Genomic DNA, 15792 nt, shown 5'->3' with positions numbered 1-15792 from the left:
ACAAACACTTTATACCTGCAAGCCTTCGGCTCCAGCGGGCTTCCCACTTGCCTCGAGAATTTCACGGAACATCCTCGGATTGCGGTTGAGTTTCTTCATGTACAGTTATTCCCGAAAGTAACGTAGGCGATACACCAAAATACTGCCAAATGCCTCAGAAGTAACCGTTGGGTCGTGCACGCCGTCATATCGTGCACGACCCAACGGCTACTTCTGAGGCATTTGGCAGTATTTTGATATCCCATCTATATCTGGAAGGCGATAGATCCACCGTCATAACCCTTATCGTCGTCATGACCCTATCACCGACGTTAACGAACACCAACGAACAGCCCAACGAACAACCTCCTAGAAGATGCGCAGTTGATTGGTGCGTGGATTACCCGGCCAACACTCGGATGGAAGTCGTAATTTCTTGCTAATCATCATCCCCGCAGTGGCCATGGCGTCAGTATCATTACTCATAAAGCCTGTTGCTGATCCAGCATGTTTCTTGCTTGGCAAATACCCAAATTAAGGTATGTATACGTCAAACTTGATGCTCTAAGTCAAAGATTCGACCCCTTAAGCCTGATTTTATATTGTTACATCAGAGTGCTGTTTCTACCACCCCTCAAGCGCTTTCACCTTGACAAATAAACCCCCTTTAGGTCTTGCTGTGATCCCTCCTTGAATTTCCAGCTTCATATTAGGATCGGAAAGCTCCATTTCGTAATGGCCAAATAATGCCGCCAGCAAAATTGCAAACTCTGCCTTGGCAAAATCTTTCCCAATGCAGCTTCTTGGACCATGCAAGAAGGTGAGAAAGGAGTAGTTGCTGTCAGCGCCGCCAGTATTAGTTCTTCCAGGCTCCATCCAACGATCTGGGTTGAAGTTCTTGGCATCTTCGCCCCATAACTTTTGGCTGCAGTTTATCGCCCATGGGCTGATAACAATACAGGTGCCTTTAGGGATTGGGTGGCCGAGAATAGTGGTGTCGTGAGCGGCTTCCCGAAAGGTAATTGGAACCGGGGAGAAAAGACGTAGGCTCTCGTTACAGACCGCGTTAAGGTAAGGAAGATGATCAATCTCCATCGAAGATATTTTTGCGTCATGGTCGAGAATAGATGGAAGATTGCCTCGAATCTCTTCGCGCAAACGCTTTTGCATGTCGGGGTGAAGACATAGCAGGTATGTAGCCCATTGAAGTGCTGAAGCAGTTGTTTCGTGCCCAGCTGCTAGAAAAGTCATGAGTTGATTGACGAGGTCATCATCACTGAAACCACCAGATTCCAACGCCACAGACAGAATGTCAACATCCGTACGTTCCCCTTTCTCAAATTTCTCTTTTTTACTCTTGATCAAGTCGTAGCAAGTCTGTTTAATGAGCTTGATAGCGCTTACAAGTTCCTCATTACGCTTAACGGGAAGAGCCCGTAAAATCCAGATGGGAACAACATTGCCTAGGATTTGCATGGACCGCGCAATGCGGTCAGTTGCGAATATTCTTCGATAGGTCTGATTCAGCTCGTTGTCAGGGTCTTCAATTGCACCGAAATCCCGCCCCAGTCCAGCAATGCCAATGATATCAAGCGTTGCTCGACTGACCCAATTGCCGATCTCGACTACGGAATATGGTTGTTCGGTTGGAATGCCTAGCTTTTGAATAGTGACATCAAGTGCCTCGATCAATTCTCTTGATTTATTCCAGAAAACTGGGTAGAGATCCTTAATGTGGCGGTACGCAAACGCTGGCATGAGAGTCCTTCTTTGCCTCTGGGAATAATTAAGCAACGATCTACTGTAAATGAAACTTGAAGATGGTACCTTGTGTTCTTCGCCCTCTGCTAAAAGAATGCCAATGCCCAAAACTCTTCCAAGGCCGTTCCCCAGTCGCCCAGGTTTAATGAATTCATAGTTCCTGTGCACGAGGACCTCAGCTAAACCTTTGGGGTTAGTGATAAGCACACGATCTTCGTTGAAAAGAAACGCGTATCGAATAAGGCCTTCATTCGGAACTTCTTCTGCCCACCGCTGTTGGGGCGCGCCTGAAGGCTCCTCCAGGATTCGACGATAATTGCCAACGAGAAAATTGCCACCCTATAAGATCCTTAGAATTTAATCTTTACAACTTTACAACTTCACTTACTGGGGCTGCTGGGAGATGCCGTAGAGGGCTAAAGTACTTAGGCCAGACAATCACAGTCCATGTGAAGAGGCAAGCTAGCTGAAGGCCGTAAAGAGCAGCAACAGCCCAGTAAAACGAGTGGTAGACATTATATGTTGCAGCATAACGGGTCACAAAGAAGGATATTAGAATAGAATCCAGGAACAGAACTTTCTTCTGGACGGCCATATCTGCGGCGAGGCTACAACGATAATGGTTTTCGTTGTGCAAAGCAACGCCTCTCTGTGGAGAGACAAATAACCGTATATATCAACACAACAGGCTGCACAATAATAAAGGTAGTAGAAGTAATATAACGCTGACGAGAGTCCTAGTTCTAAGTGCTGGGTTGAGGCTGGAGGTTGGAGAGGGGCTCCATTTTATGGCTCTAACATTGCAAGTGTTATTTGGCGAAAGCGGTTGGTCGTCGCTTGGAGGCGCTATCCCTTCGCGTGGCAAGTTTTCTTGGACTTTTCGTATATGCACGCCTCATAAGCCAATTAGAGGCTCTATACCGTAAAGAGCTTGGTGTTAAAGCCTCCGGTCAGTGAAGGTGCCGGCGCCTCATTGACGCTTTTGACGCTTGGATATTGCGGTAAACAGTAGCAACGTGGCCAAGAAGCCTATAATGTTTAGTGTAGTTGATTAAAAAGCTTTAATATTAAATTTTCAGACTTTATGCCGCCCAAAAAAAGTCGTGCGTCTTCGCCTCCGAAGCCTCCAAGGTTGGTTAATAAAGGGCAGAAACTTAAGTCATGGAAGCCTCCAAGGTTGGTTAATAAAGGGCAGAAACTTAAGTCATGATGTCATACATCACAGCTTTTTGCCCAACTTCCCAAAATAAATATATATAGGTGTTTATAGTGGTGGCCTTCTACAGTATTTCATCGACCATCGCAATATTGACGCGTTTTGGTAACGTAAAAACCCCCCAAGCGAGACATCCCCCCCAGCGAGACACCTTAATTACCTGATTCTGAGCCACGCTTATTAAAATAATATTATATTAAATCTATTTCTGAAATAGACTATATCTTAAAAACGAACTATATATTTAAATTTTTACTTTATTAAGTAGGAAGGAAGATAAAAGTATACTCTAATTAAAAAAAAGTTTGGGAAAGCCTGGTTTATTAGTGATAAGGATCCACCTAGCGTGCTGCGATCTTCACGCTGAACTGAAGAAACTAAAAATCTTTAATAAAATTTTATTCCTTCAAAAAAAAATTATATACTTTTTAGGAGGCTTTTTTAGAGTATACTTGCTTTATATTAAATTTTTTAATTTCAGAAAAAGCTATCTTATTGCTACTAAAATTGAAGAAACGTGTTAAAAATTGTCTCGCTTGGGGGGGTGTCTCGCTGGGGAGGGAGGCACGTTAAGGCTTGCTAATAAAATCACGCTAGCTAGGGTGTCTGCAGCATGCTAACCCAGGAAAGAACGCCCAAAGCGCCCAACACGAAAAGTCTCTTTTGCCACACAAAGGGATCGCGTCGTTAAGTCGGGTGGTCGGCTAGTTCAGTTTCGCCGAAGCCCCGACTGCAAAAGCGGACCAAATGATTCGGACTCTACTAGTGGTCCCGGGCTCAATGCAACAACCGAGCTCAATGCAACTTTTATATTTGTATGGCGTCTCATACAAAATCAACCTTTTTCCAAGTTGAATAACTCAACAACAACGCTATAATAAATTATTAAATATATATACTTCTTTTTTTTATACCTAAATAAGTATAAAGAAACTTAATTTTAATATTAATTTTCTATTTTATAGAAGTTTTAGTATTTACTGGCCTTAAATAAAATATAATAATAAAAAGTATAGAAATACAATAAATACAATAAATATCAGCTTTAAATAAGTTATATTATTGATTTTTAAAGGATTATATATAAGCCTTTAAATTCTTATATAATTTCTATGTAGTATTGTTAAGTTATTCAACTTGGAAAAAGGTCGATTTTGTATGAGACGCCATACAAATATAAAAGTTGCATTGAGCTCGGTTGTTGCATTGAGCCCGGGACCACTAGTAAGCGCTGCTTACTAGTGGGTGCCACGAGTACTGCGAGTTTCGCAGATCGAGAAGCCTGCTCTCTCGGTTCCATATGAAGGGTCTTTTCATTGGGGTGTTGCCACATTGGAGGCTTTTTGGATAGATCTTTGAAGGCTACCGGAGCAAAATTAGTGATTGATACTCTTTGAAATCGCAGCAAAGCGTTCCTAGAGTCCTTTTCCTGGTCCTGTTCAGATCTACCGATAACTACCTTAGGGCGCCCAGAAGGCTGGACGAAAAAAGTGCGGATACCGAAAACTTACTAGCCCGGCAAGCCTCGATTGAGGATTAGTTGTCAATGGGAAGAAGTTCTCCCTTCTGCCGCGTCATTTTAAGGACACTCCAATATATTTCAGCGGTCACTCACGAGCGGAACTTAACGCTCTACCTGGAGAAAGATACAGTGCAGACCAATCACCTCTCGCTCGGGGTGCCGCGGCATTAGGTGCAGGCCCTGCTGTCCAAATTCCAACTCGCATCAGCAATACGACTCCACGGCGGACAGCACTGGATTTCCAAGTATCAATCTAGAAGGCTAATGAGCGTAGGATAGCAATCGGATCATCAATTGGCCCGGGCTCGACAGCTTCTGTGCAATACTCCATTGTTGTAAGTTTGCGTGAACCTACAAACTATAATGTAGGTTTAAATACTCACGATCATATGATGAAATAGGGCTCTAGCCGTGCGCTTGTTGGACTTGAGGTAGCTCGAGCCAGTGCTGAAGTGGCTATTGAAAACGACCTTAATGATCCGTTTATGCCACTGCAGCCATTACAAACCGATTTGATATACCAGTCAGCGGAAAGCCCCATAAGAGGCGTTGCACAGCAATCAAGCCAACTTCTAGCATAAGACAGTCAGCCACAAAACAAACGCCCCACTTGACTCTCTAACATATTAAACGACGACGACCCAGAACAGGAACCAAGCCTTGTAATGGTCAGGGTAAGCGTGGATACTTAGAGGCGTTCTTATGCGAGCGGCTGATGTGACTTTGACGGTTGAAATATTTAAGTTCTCTAGGATCGATTCATTTGGGTTCCTTGGTGTTGGATTTGGAGCTCTGGAATTGGACTCTTGGTGTGCCGGGTACTGCTGTGCAGCTGAACAGACTTTCTATTATTACCGTGGGCTTTCATACCCTTACTCTTGGAGTTTGCTAGACTGGAGGAGAAGCGACTGACGGTTCTGGACTTGTTACTTTCCGCTTCTATAGGCGGGGAATTTCTACCTACTACTCTAATGTACTTACTTCGGCATTACGGTTTAGAGAAATGATTGAGATATCATCTGATAACTAATCCTAACCTGATGGCGTGATAAAAATGTCAATAGAGGATTGTCCAAGCTCTAGTCACTAACCTCATTTATTTGTCACACATACACCTAAGTATTTGAGGTTTCAAAGCCTATGCATAATGAATTACTAGAGTGACACTATCTTTTTTCTCAGTTTTCAGGTGATGTAGGTGCATGAACAGCAAGTATTCGATAAAGCGAGTTTGAAGAGCCCGAGCGAAGTAACGATGCGCTGAACCATACACTGGACAAAAAAATAGATTGGAGGTAACGCCTGTGATTGTTGCGTTCGAACCAATTAGAGAGCTCCCGGGAAATCATTCGAGCAGAGATATAACAGACCAAGACGCCGAGAAATGCCAATGATGCAACAAATGAAATCAGAAACGCTAGACAAGATACAAGTAACAGCAAGAAATGCAGTGTGACTACAGGGTATCAAAGAAAGATCCCAATGTATCAGGAGATACAGGATCGAGAGTTAAGGCGATGGTAATTGCTATCAAGAAGACGAAACCGTAGCATCTGTTAGTTATGATCTTCCTGCCTGGGCAGGCCTCTTGTCAATGCCCAGAGCATCGTCAAACTGAACCGTAAGGGCACCAGAACCAATTGCCTGGACACGATCCCAGCTGCCCTCTTCATTACCATTGTCACCAATTACGTTTTCTAGCCACGTTGCTTCGTCTTCGTCGCCCGCGCTGCCTGAAGAAGAAAGCCTACTTCCGGGAGTTCTTGGAGCAGGAAATCGCTCGTGGAAGAGGCGAGGGTATTCGGAGGTCATCTTTGACCCTTCTTCGTTGTACGCCGATTGCGAGACATCAATTAACTTGCTAACAAGGGATGGAGATATTAGCTTCAGGTACCAGACGGAGGCAGGAGACCTACTCCGACGTCTGCGCGCAAATCCGCTCTAACGCGTCTCTCTGGCGTCGAATCTCTTCTGGATCTGGTTGAGGCCCACTGTTGGGACCACCAGTGCCATAGTGGCCTGGTTGGTACGGGTCGCCGAGCAAGTGCGAGGTGTCAGATCGCTGAGCAAGGGGGAAAATTAGCACGTTTATGCGCCGTAAGTGCTGCAGACAGCAGTAGAAGAGTTGCGGACGCACTCACATCAGATTGAGAGGTCCGCCGCCCCAGACCTAGACAGGAAGAGCAGATGCCCATGNAATGTGCGAAGGCTAAGGACTACGATTTCGAAGATGTGTGCGAGACAGGAGCAACCGGATGTGAAGAAACATGCATATGGAGCATGGAGCAGCTATGGAATATTTTAAGTGGCGTTAGACGAGGATTGTGGTTGTGTTGTAATGAGCTCCATGTTGTGATTGGGTTGGTGAGAACTCTAACTGATTCGGTGGCTGGAAACGAATTCTCTCCTGCCGAGCCGCAATCCCTCCATCACCACCACTCTTCCAACATGGCTCACAATACATTCTTCGGAACCCTGCCGTTATCCGGTATTCATCTCAGTTTCTTCATTGTTTCTATCTTCGTCTCAGTACTAGTCTAGTGTTTTTTTCTTCTTAATTCGTAGACAATATCTTATCAAAATCCCAAAGCCTTTTAATCATCGCTTTCTCTCTTTCAAGTCGTTTTGCTATGTTGCAATTTTCTGTTAGGGCTACTGTTCCTGCACCAATACTATTAGTACAACCGCAGCAACGCGACTTTGGCATCAATAAGATAACCCTTTCGGACCTGAAGAAACGATGCGTGTGCCCTAAATGCAGGGTGATTGAACTTTGACGAAAAACACTAAAGCAAGGGGGCTTGGCTCCCAGCTCAAAGATTTTTGCATGCCTCCTAGTTACCGAGAACGGAAAATTCAATCACCACGTCTTGTGGTAATTTGCCACCTCAAGGCGGTTATCGTGAGCAAACTCAGGGCGGGCTGGTCTCACGCAAGGTCACTCTTGTACAGCGCTACACTTGAGCGCGAGACCCCGTCCCGTTTGCGGCACTTTGAAAGTCCGCAATTGCAGTTGCCCCTGCAAGGCACATTGATGAGTTCTAGTGAGCATGGCTATTAGGAAGGCTATGGAGGCAGGTATTAAATGTCTTAATTTGCTCATTATTATAAAGATCATGCCGTACTTCAAAGGCTCGACCGTCTTCCGCACAGCAACCGTCACTCATTGATTTAATTGAGCCTCCATCATTCGCTAAGGTGCTTAATCATGTATCTGATTTTTTTACGAATGCTGGCTTTGACCTTCCTTCCAATCTCTACAACCTTGGCTAGAGTTACTAACCGCGTAGATGCACCTGCTGAGCCACTAGTTGCAGCTCGGATCGCTTCCAAACAAGGTTCTTTGTTCAGCCATCTTCGAAACGTATTTTTCAAACGAGACGAAATCTGTGTGAAGGATGACTTTTATTATTACCTACAAAGTAACCCTGAAGCCAACACATTTTGTAATATATGGATCAGTATTCCGCCTGCCACAACGATGGTTGAGTACACATCAACGATGTAAATTTCCTCTCTTGAAGGTCATATCGCTATTGTATTAACAGCTTATGTAGAACTGCTACAGATATTACAACTACTTCGACAAATACAGTTGTCGATACAGTCCGGACAACTACTGTGTTTACCGTAACTGCAACCGAAACAGTAGCCATTAGAGCTAAAGAAAAAAGGGAGGATGCTCCAGCTCCTACAGACCCTCCACTTCTTCGCCGAAATGTTTTGTTGAATGGTATAGCGGCTGTTGTTACCGACGCTATCGGTGGGACCGTTGCCTCTTCCGCGGATATGCCAGCAGGCACCGCTAAAGCCTCAATTGATGCAGGGCTTTCTAGTGCCTGCTCATGTTTGAACTATCAGCCGCTCTCAACTTTCACTGTAACCTATACTGATTTACCTTATGTAAGGCAGAAAGAATTATGCTTCTAGGAAAACGACTAATGCTCCGTAGTATACAACACTAGATGCCTTCGAGCAGGACACTCTCACCCTACAATCTACTATCATCCAGACGTCTTACACAACTCAGACTACCACCCAGACTACGATAATAGGTCTTATGTCTTCCATTAGCTTGGCACCTTCTAGTTCACCGCTCAATTCAACCGCATCCGCCGCGACATACGTACCTACGCCTTTGAACAACACTGCGCCAACCAGTTCAGTGCTCATTTCATCATCATCGCTCACCGCAGCGGCGTCTAGCACGGCTTCCATTGTGACATCCATTACAGTAGCAGGCGGGCCTGGTCGTCCCTCTTCTGAAGCAAGGGCTATTGCTACATCACTTCCAATCTCTTGCCCTCAAAACAACAACCAGACAATAACAAATATCATTGGAAATAAGGGGCTTGAATATCTAGTTCTCTGTGGCGTCAATGTCTTTGATAATACCACCATTCTCAGTACGAGCGTGGCTGGGCCAACCGAATGTGCAGCTGAGTGTTCATTCGTGAACGACGCATTCCAAGAAGATCTGTGTCAAAGCGCTGTCTTCATTCCCGCTGTTGGTGGCAACGACAACTGTGTTCTCAAAAAGAGTGCAGAGGTGTATGCCCAGACACCTGGATACGTCAGTTTTATCCTCTTGAAAACTTTTGCCGGTGGCAGCAACTCCACGTGCTCTGCGAACGTATTCGCGGGTGCGAGTAGCTCGGTGGATACGTCCTCGTTGATTGCGTCTATCACTAGCGCTGGTCTGACAGTTACTCAGCCGCCATACGCTGTTTCTACCGGTGGTGGAGGCCAGTTTTCGACACACTATTCCCATGGTGAAACTGATTCTGCCGGAGTTTACGACTACTCCTGGTATAACATAGAAGCATCATCAAGTTCATGGTATTTGAATTATGCATTCTCCTGGACTTGTATTATCATTCACCCTCAAACGATCGTTATCCCTCGAAATGTGAGGAGTGGGATAGTGGAAGGATCAAGTATGGTGATTGCCGACACGGATATCACGACTATCATCCATGGCTCTACGACCACCATTATCGATGGGGGTAGTACAATTATAATAACTAATGTGAACGGCCAAGCCTCTGTACCCGCCTTGGTCACCAGTGGAGGCGGCGTTTTCTCAACAGGTGGATCAAGTTTGGTTATGGCTTCCCAAGGTGGTTCAAGTGTCATCTCTCCAGCTCCCGTGACTACATTTACCGAAACAGTCACATCCCCAGTTGCCACAGCGACTATTATCAGCATTAGCACGGCTGTCTCTGGTGGAGCTAGTGGTTCTGGTTTTGGCTTTGGCAATACAACAAGTGTTGCAACGGTTAAGAGTGTGCTTAGTGGTGCGGGAGGCGAAACCACTTCTGGTGGTTTCTATAATGTCAATTCCACAGGAGGTGTCGGTGCTATCAGCCCTTCTGCCTCTGCATCGTCGGTACCGAACAAGACTACTTTCATCAACAAAAGTGATTTTACTGTTACCTCGGTGATCTCCGGAATGACTTCGTTCTACACTTCCACCGAGCCCCTAGGTGTAGTTAGTACAGCGTCGTCAGGCCTCACGGCGCTTCTTCCCCCTCCTTCGAATGGCCCAACAGGTCCTGCCAACCAGACAGCTATTGTAATAACTACCGTTATCTCAGGAGTAATTTCAAAGTACACCTTCACCGGGGGTGGAGGGGTGATCAGCCCTACATCCGAGGGAGCATCTGCATCAACCTCCTCTCTACCCACGAATCAAACCGTTGTCACAGTAAATGAGACAACGATTGTCTATACTACAGTAATATCTGGAGCGACTTCAACATATTTGTCTACCGGAGATGTGGGTGTCGTTAGCCCCAGCTCTAGCCTTTCCATAATTCCAACATCTCTGCCCATCAAGGGAACCTCTGCAATAATCACTGAGACAGTTCAAACATTAACCGCAGAGCCATCGAGTTTTTTCTCAGGCGGCACCTCAGGTGGTTTCTCCACAATGAATTCCACTGGCGGCATTGGTGCTACTACCCCTACAATGAGTACTGTGAGCTTGGGTCCTGTTTCGACACTCTCGGCTATACTGTCCAATGGAACATCCGTGCCCATGAATGGAACGGTTCTGATATCAACAATTGTGCCTTCAGAGGTCTTTTCGGGTGAAACATCAGGCGGGTTTTCTACGATGAACTCCGCTGGTGGCATCGGGGTAATAACTCCCCCTGCTTTGAGTCCTTCTACTGCAGCTTCGGCCGTGCCATCTAACGGTACCGCCGCATCCATGAACGAAACAGCTTTGATATCAACTTCCATAGTTTCTGGTGGAGTTTCGGGCGTTATCTCAGGGAATACAATAGTGATAAACTCCACCGGAGGTGTTGGTGTTATAAGTCCAACATCCAGCCAGTCCACGATATATACCCCTACGCCAGTAAATGGGGCCACTGCTTCTCTTAATAAAACAACTTCTGTCACTTCGATATTCATATCTGGTATTACCACGCTTCTAAGCGCGACCAGCGAAAGTGAAATCCAGCCTCTCCCTTCGGGCAGTCCATCAGTCACACTTAACTTGACAATTGCTTCTCCTGAGATAACCACTTTTTCAGGTACCGCTCCTCCAAGTATGGCACCGACACACAGTGTGAATACTTCTACATCTAGTTTCACATTCAGTGATCACCCTGACTCTAGAGGCTACAGTCCTGGGTCAGACTCATCCTCAGCCTTCAACTACACGTCAATCGTGGGCACTCGAGTAATTGTTTCTACAATGACTCCTTCTGGGACTGCATTTTCTCCCTCGCGTTCAAACTCTATTATTGCGTCAACGGGCACCCCTGTCGTGTTGAACGGTACCACCTCTAGTGAAGCCTCGTTGACAACACTTCCAGGCTCCAACTCAATTTTCATGGCTGGCACCGGAATCACTAGTCTAATAATCTCCTCGGGAACATTATCGTTGACTCTCGCATCAATCTCTGGCAATGGAACTACGGCATTCCCGACCGCGCCTCATTCTAGCAGTTTTACTTTCAATAACGGCGGTGACTCACGTATCGGAATACCTAGCCTTACTGAGACACCAACACCTACACCATTTGCAAATCCCACAACGCAAGTTGGCAGTGACTCAATATCAATCTTACCTTCAGCTTCCATTTCAATACCGAACCCAAACTCAACGATGCCGCTTAGTAGCGGTCCGGTATCAGCGTTACCCTCGACCCCTCTTCCGACTCCATTTGCGAATTTTACAACACCAATCAACACTGGCTCAGTAATAATCCTATCCTCAAATTCTAGTCCAACTCCATCTGCCAACTTCACACCGCTATCAAGTAGTGGTTCAGCACCAATTCTGTCATCGACTCCAGGTCTGGTGGCATCTGCAAACTCTACGATGCCACTGGGTAGCGGTTCTGCTCTGACTATCCCATCGACTTCCATTTATGCAGCACCACTGAACTCTACAACACTACTCGGTACTGGTTCGACTGAATCTGCTTCGGCACCTTCCCTATTCGAAAACTCAACGGCAGTTTTTGGCGGTGGTTCTATTCCGACCATCCCATCAACCTCGATTCCACCATCTTCAACAAATTCCACGGCGTCATCTGGAACTGGTTCCACCATAGCCGCAACTCCAACCCCTCTTCCACCGTCTGCTATGCCTAGTTCGTCAGGGAATGTCTCAATTAATGTCAACTCTATTTCATCGCCATCATCTTCTCTTATCGCTGGGGTTACCACATCGGCATCGCCGTCCTCTACATCTACAGTCTTATCCAACGCAACTAGTTCAAGCGAATGTAGAGGTTCTGCTACTCTATCAATTGAGACTGTGTTCATTACTCACACTGTCCCCGCTTCAACCTATTCCTCGGCCGGAGGTTTTTCGTCCCAAACACACGGCCCGATCTCAATCGGTAGTCCATCCACAAATAGCTCCACTTGGTCTGAGCATCGTGTTATTGGCGAAGTTGCTACACAGGCCCAGATTAATGCTGCGTGTGCTAATAGCGGGAACCTTATTTTCAATGGAGATTTTGAGATAGTCGACGGTAATAATAACGCTATCGGCTGGGATTCGTACTCAAGAAGTAGCTTTATTGACTTTGAAGACTATCCATCAACAACACAGCATACACCTGGGGGTTCATACAACGGACGCGTGGTTAACATAGATCCTGGTGCAAGTGTTTCAATTTGGCAACCTGTCACGCTATGCCCGAATGGCTCATATTACCTGGAAGCGTGGGATCGCCAATACCCGCTCCTAGCCGAGTGTGTTGTTTCATACGTGCTGGGTAACCAAACAGTGTTCTCGACCAGCCCGCAAGAGGCATGGGGGGCTCAGAAAGTAATTTATACTGCTGGTGAAACCGCAGCAGCTGTCAGTCTGACTTTCAACATAACGGTCACGTGCTCTGGGCCATCAGGAAAATTATCTGAGGACGTGAATAGGGAAATGATAGCCGAAATTGACGATTTGAGTTTGATTGCTTTATGATCGTGGCAAACCTCGAAATATTACAGAAGTGGCAACAGAAGCGACTGGAGCGCCGAAAAGGAAAAAATGCGGTGGGGTGAAGCGTGGGGGTGTGGGGATGGTTGGGATAGTTTTCTTAACTTCAACTAATTTTCGAAACGTGATTAGCCTTGCTTTTACAAGTTGTTTCTGGTAGCGCTGAGACTTTTCACAGAGCGTAAGATCCCTTTGAGTATTTGAACCCTTTGTCAGACTGTATCCGGGGAGCATAGTAGACTCATAAGAGCGTTTAGACATACTATTGGTCTGGAAAAGAAATGAATGGGTCTTGAATTAAGGTTTGAAACACGCAGAAAATAACACGGATGGCGAGGAGGTAGGCCCAGAACAGATTTTGAGGGATATTCTTGCCTTACATAGTGCATTGGTTTCGCCCAAAACGTTCAGTACGTTAGTCTCTTTGGTCGCCCATTGGCCCACCTGACCCTCTATCCTAGCATATACCCTGTACACGTCATAGAATCAGCAGATGGAGTAGTACAGTGTCAGGTATAATGAACTGCAATAAGCGCCCGAATTTTGGAAGCAAGGTGGTGTGCTGAAGTCGCGAGTTGATAAAGCTTTCCACCTCTGCATTCTCACCGGACCGAAGAGGACGATGACTGGATTATCAAGGAGATCACGCTTCGATGTTAACATAAAGTACGATCCAGGGAAGGATCTGAATTTTCACAGCAAACCGCCACGAATATCTCTGTACCTTCGGGTCGGGATGATCTACGACTTAGGCAGACCAGTCAGAGACCGCCACGTGGGAAAAGCACGACTTGCGACAGCACTCTCTTCTGTGGGTTGATATTGTTGGTTTCGGCCTTCAGATGGAAAAATCAATCATTTTTGAGCTCTTGTTCTTTCTCTAAGAAAAACGTTCGAGAATTTGGACATACGGAAAGACACAAACTCTCAGAGCACGACATTATCCACCCGTTCTAGAGATCAGAAAAACTAAGGTGCCTAGTTACGAAATATCGAAAAGACACTACCCATACTTTCTGAACGAAAGCAACACTCGAAATTCATCCTTAAGAATCTGAAGAGATCATGTACAATAAACAGGCAGGGAAATGACACTTGATGGACAACGCATGAATACACTATACGAGCAAAACAAAGCTTACCAGCAGCATGGACTTTTTCTGGGCCGAACCTGGCATTCCAATGGGATTTCTAGTACCAATTCCGCATTAATACGGACGGTCGAGCGATGAAGCTTGGAGAACATGAGGTGTTGACGATGGGAGCGGAGAAGGTACGGAGGTACATCGGCAAGAGCCGCTAGTCGCATCACGTGGCCGGTCACTTTAGCGAACTTCTTTCTCCTCACTTCGGCCACCTCACTTATCGACCACAACAACTCCCTTTGCCCTCGCGATAACTGCATTCATCACGGCCCTCGTCTCAAATCACGGCGCGAACAATGTCTTCGACCCTCCGTGCAATTTGGGCTCTGAGCCTAGCGCCGCGCCGCTGTCGGTGGGCCGTGCGCGATCAACTGCGGACAGCTATTTTGGCTACGCGACTCGCACGGATTGGACAGCTTCAGCCCCCATCAACCGGCTCAGCGGCTACTTCACAGCCATCAAAATGGGACCAATCATGAAGTTAATGGGATTCGTTACATCATCAAACCCGAAAAAAAACCGCTATGAAAGAGACATGCGACTGTAAGAGGTACCGCCCTGTCTTTCCTTGCTTCACCTCGCCTCTCAATATCAGTCTTTTCCGTGTCAGCCCAATTTCCCTTCCCGAAAATGAATGGACTTCAACTCCCAGAAAAAACAAAACGTTGTACATGAAACGAAATTCTCCACCGTCCGTCTGGTCTTGTTCTTCGCATACCTAGACATGGCTGCCGATGCCCTGGAGCCGCCTGTTTCTCTCACAGCCAAGTTCGTAAATCTCTGTGTCCAGGCCTCGGATAATTTCCATTGATTTGTCAATGGACGCTCTAAATTTGTTCCCCTCGCGTTGCCAGCGGTTGATGCGATCAACCTCGGCGGCCCGGCGCCGCATCTTGGTGTCGATTTTCTCGCACAGCTTGCACTTCTGACCAACAGGGACCGTTTGCATGATAAGCTTCATGCCACATGTTTCGCCAATACGATATTCGCGGTTGCAGTGCTGTCGGAAGTGACCCCACTTCCAGTCACCGCAAACGAAACGATGTTGATCGAAGAAACACATGTTTCAAGAGCTGGACTATTCTAGCGCAAAAGGTTGTGTCAGCCCTACGGAATAATTGTTTGGACGACAGCTCATGTCAACGTACCTTGCGTTACTTGGGCTGGGTAATGGGCCAATTGATTGGACTAGGGAGAGCTAAGCTAGGAAAGATCAGCCTTAGGGGTCAATTCAAGATGAGGAACCGCCGTGGTAACCCACACTCTGGTTGGTTGAGAGGCAATAGACTGTTGACCCAAGATGTGGTATGAGGAAGAGCTTAGACAAGAATGTTTGATGTTTGAGTCGGCGGTTATTGCTCAAGGATGGCCTGCTTTTGATGGAGCTGTTGGAAAGGCAGGAGCTGTTGATGTGATGGGTGAAACTCAGAAGGTGTCGACGCCGCTATTTATGCTTCAAAGGACGGAAGGATCATCAGAAGCTCGAGGTTGTCTGGCCACCGTCTATGCTCCCGTCTCCAGACTAGAGATCGAGCCCGTCGTCCATCCACGTCTCGACATGGTCGTACCCCACTCCCTGGCGTCCAACGATATCGCCACGATCAACGGATCACTTTCATATGCCGCTAATGGATCCATGGAGCCCGGCTGCGATGATACCCTAGGCCGTACCCGGCGTTCCAGCTATGCAAAGAAATATCACATTTGC

At 46.4% G+C, this 15792-nt stretch overlaps 4 protein-coding genes across 4 annotated transcripts; 1 reads left to right on the top strand and 3 right to left on the bottom strand.

Annotated features, from left to right (window-relative positions):
• Positions 1-603: 603 nt before the first annotated feature.
• Positions 604-2335, bottom strand: K441DRAFT_684844 (cytochrome P450; the record flags this gene model as incomplete). Its single annotated transcript, XM_067651823.1, has 3 exons — positions 604-1755; positions 1807-2079; positions 2129-2335. The coding sequence occupies 3 exons, from the start codon at positions 2333-2335 to the stop codon at positions 604-606; spliced, it is 1632 nt and encodes a 543-aa protein (XP_067507794.1).
• A 3271-nt stretch (positions 2336-5606) lies between these two features.
• On the bottom strand, positions 5607-6835 carry K441DRAFT_654357 (uncharacterized protein). Its single transcript, XM_067647676.1, has 3 exons — positions 6620-6835; positions 6395-6540; positions 5607-6339 (listed from the first exon to the last, which is right to left on the bottom strand). Exons 1-3 carry the CDS (start codon positions 6671-6673, stop codon positions 6039-6041), a joined length of 501 nt encoding a protein of 166 aa, XP_067507793.1. The 5' UTR covers positions 6674-6835; the 3' UTR covers positions 5607-6038.
• A 2439-nt stretch (positions 6836-9274) lies between these two features.
• K441DRAFT_654356 (uncharacterized protein) lies at positions 9275-9540 on the top strand. Its single transcript, XM_067647675.1, has one exon. It carries the CDS (start codon positions 9315-9317, stop codon positions 9486-9488), a length of 174 nt encoding a protein of 57 aa, XP_067507792.1. The 5' UTR covers positions 9275-9314; the 3' UTR covers positions 9489-9540.
• A 4961-nt stretch (positions 9541-14501) lies between these two features.
• On the bottom strand, positions 14502-15433 carry K441DRAFT_654353 (uncharacterized protein). Its single transcript, XM_067647674.1, has 3 exons — positions 15346-15433; positions 15233-15287; positions 14502-15167 (listed from the first exon to the last, which is right to left on the bottom strand). The coding sequence occupies exon 3, from the start codon at positions 15145-15147 to the stop codon at positions 14803-14805; it is 345 nt and encodes a 114-aa protein (XP_067507791.1). The 5' UTR covers positions 15148-15167; positions 15233-15287; positions 15346-15433; the 3' UTR covers positions 14502-14802.
• Between the last annotated feature and the right edge of the window lie 359 nt (positions 15434-15792).

This window comes from Cenococcum geophilum, assembly GCF_001692895.1.
Source record: "Cenococcum geophilum 1.58 unplaced genomic scaffold K441scaffold_7, whole genome shotgun sequence".
Classification (NCBI taxonomy): domain Eukaryota; kingdom Fungi; phylum Ascomycota; class Dothideomycetes; order Gloniales; family Gloniaceae; genus Cenococcum; species Cenococcum geophilum.
The sequence above is the reverse complement of the archived record's forward strand: the minus strand, read 5'-3'. Positions and strand labels throughout refer to the sequence as shown.

Excerpts from the sequence above, each read along its gene's own strand:
- K441DRAFT_654357 (XM_067647676.1), bottom strand. The coding sequence starts at position 6,673 with ATGGGCATCTGCTCTTCCTGTCTAGGTCTGGGGCGGCGGACCTCTCAA. Across the intron at positions 6,541-6,619 it reads GGCGGACCTCTCAATCTGAT|CGATCTGACACCTCGCACTT; the intron begins GTGAGTGCGTCC and ends CCCCTTGCTCAG. Across the intron at positions 6,340-6,394 it reads ATTTGCGCGCAGACGTCGGA|CAAGTTAATTGATGTCTCGC; the intron begins GTAGGTCTCCTG and ends ATCCCTTGTTAG.
- K441DRAFT_654356 (XM_067647675.1), top strand. The coding sequence starts at position 9,315 with ATGGTATTTGAATTATGCATTCTCCTGGACTTGTATTATCATTCACCC.
- K441DRAFT_654353 (XM_067647674.1), bottom strand. The coding sequence starts at position 15,147 with ATGTGTTTCTTCGATCAACATCGTTTCGTTTGCGGTGACTGGAAGTGG.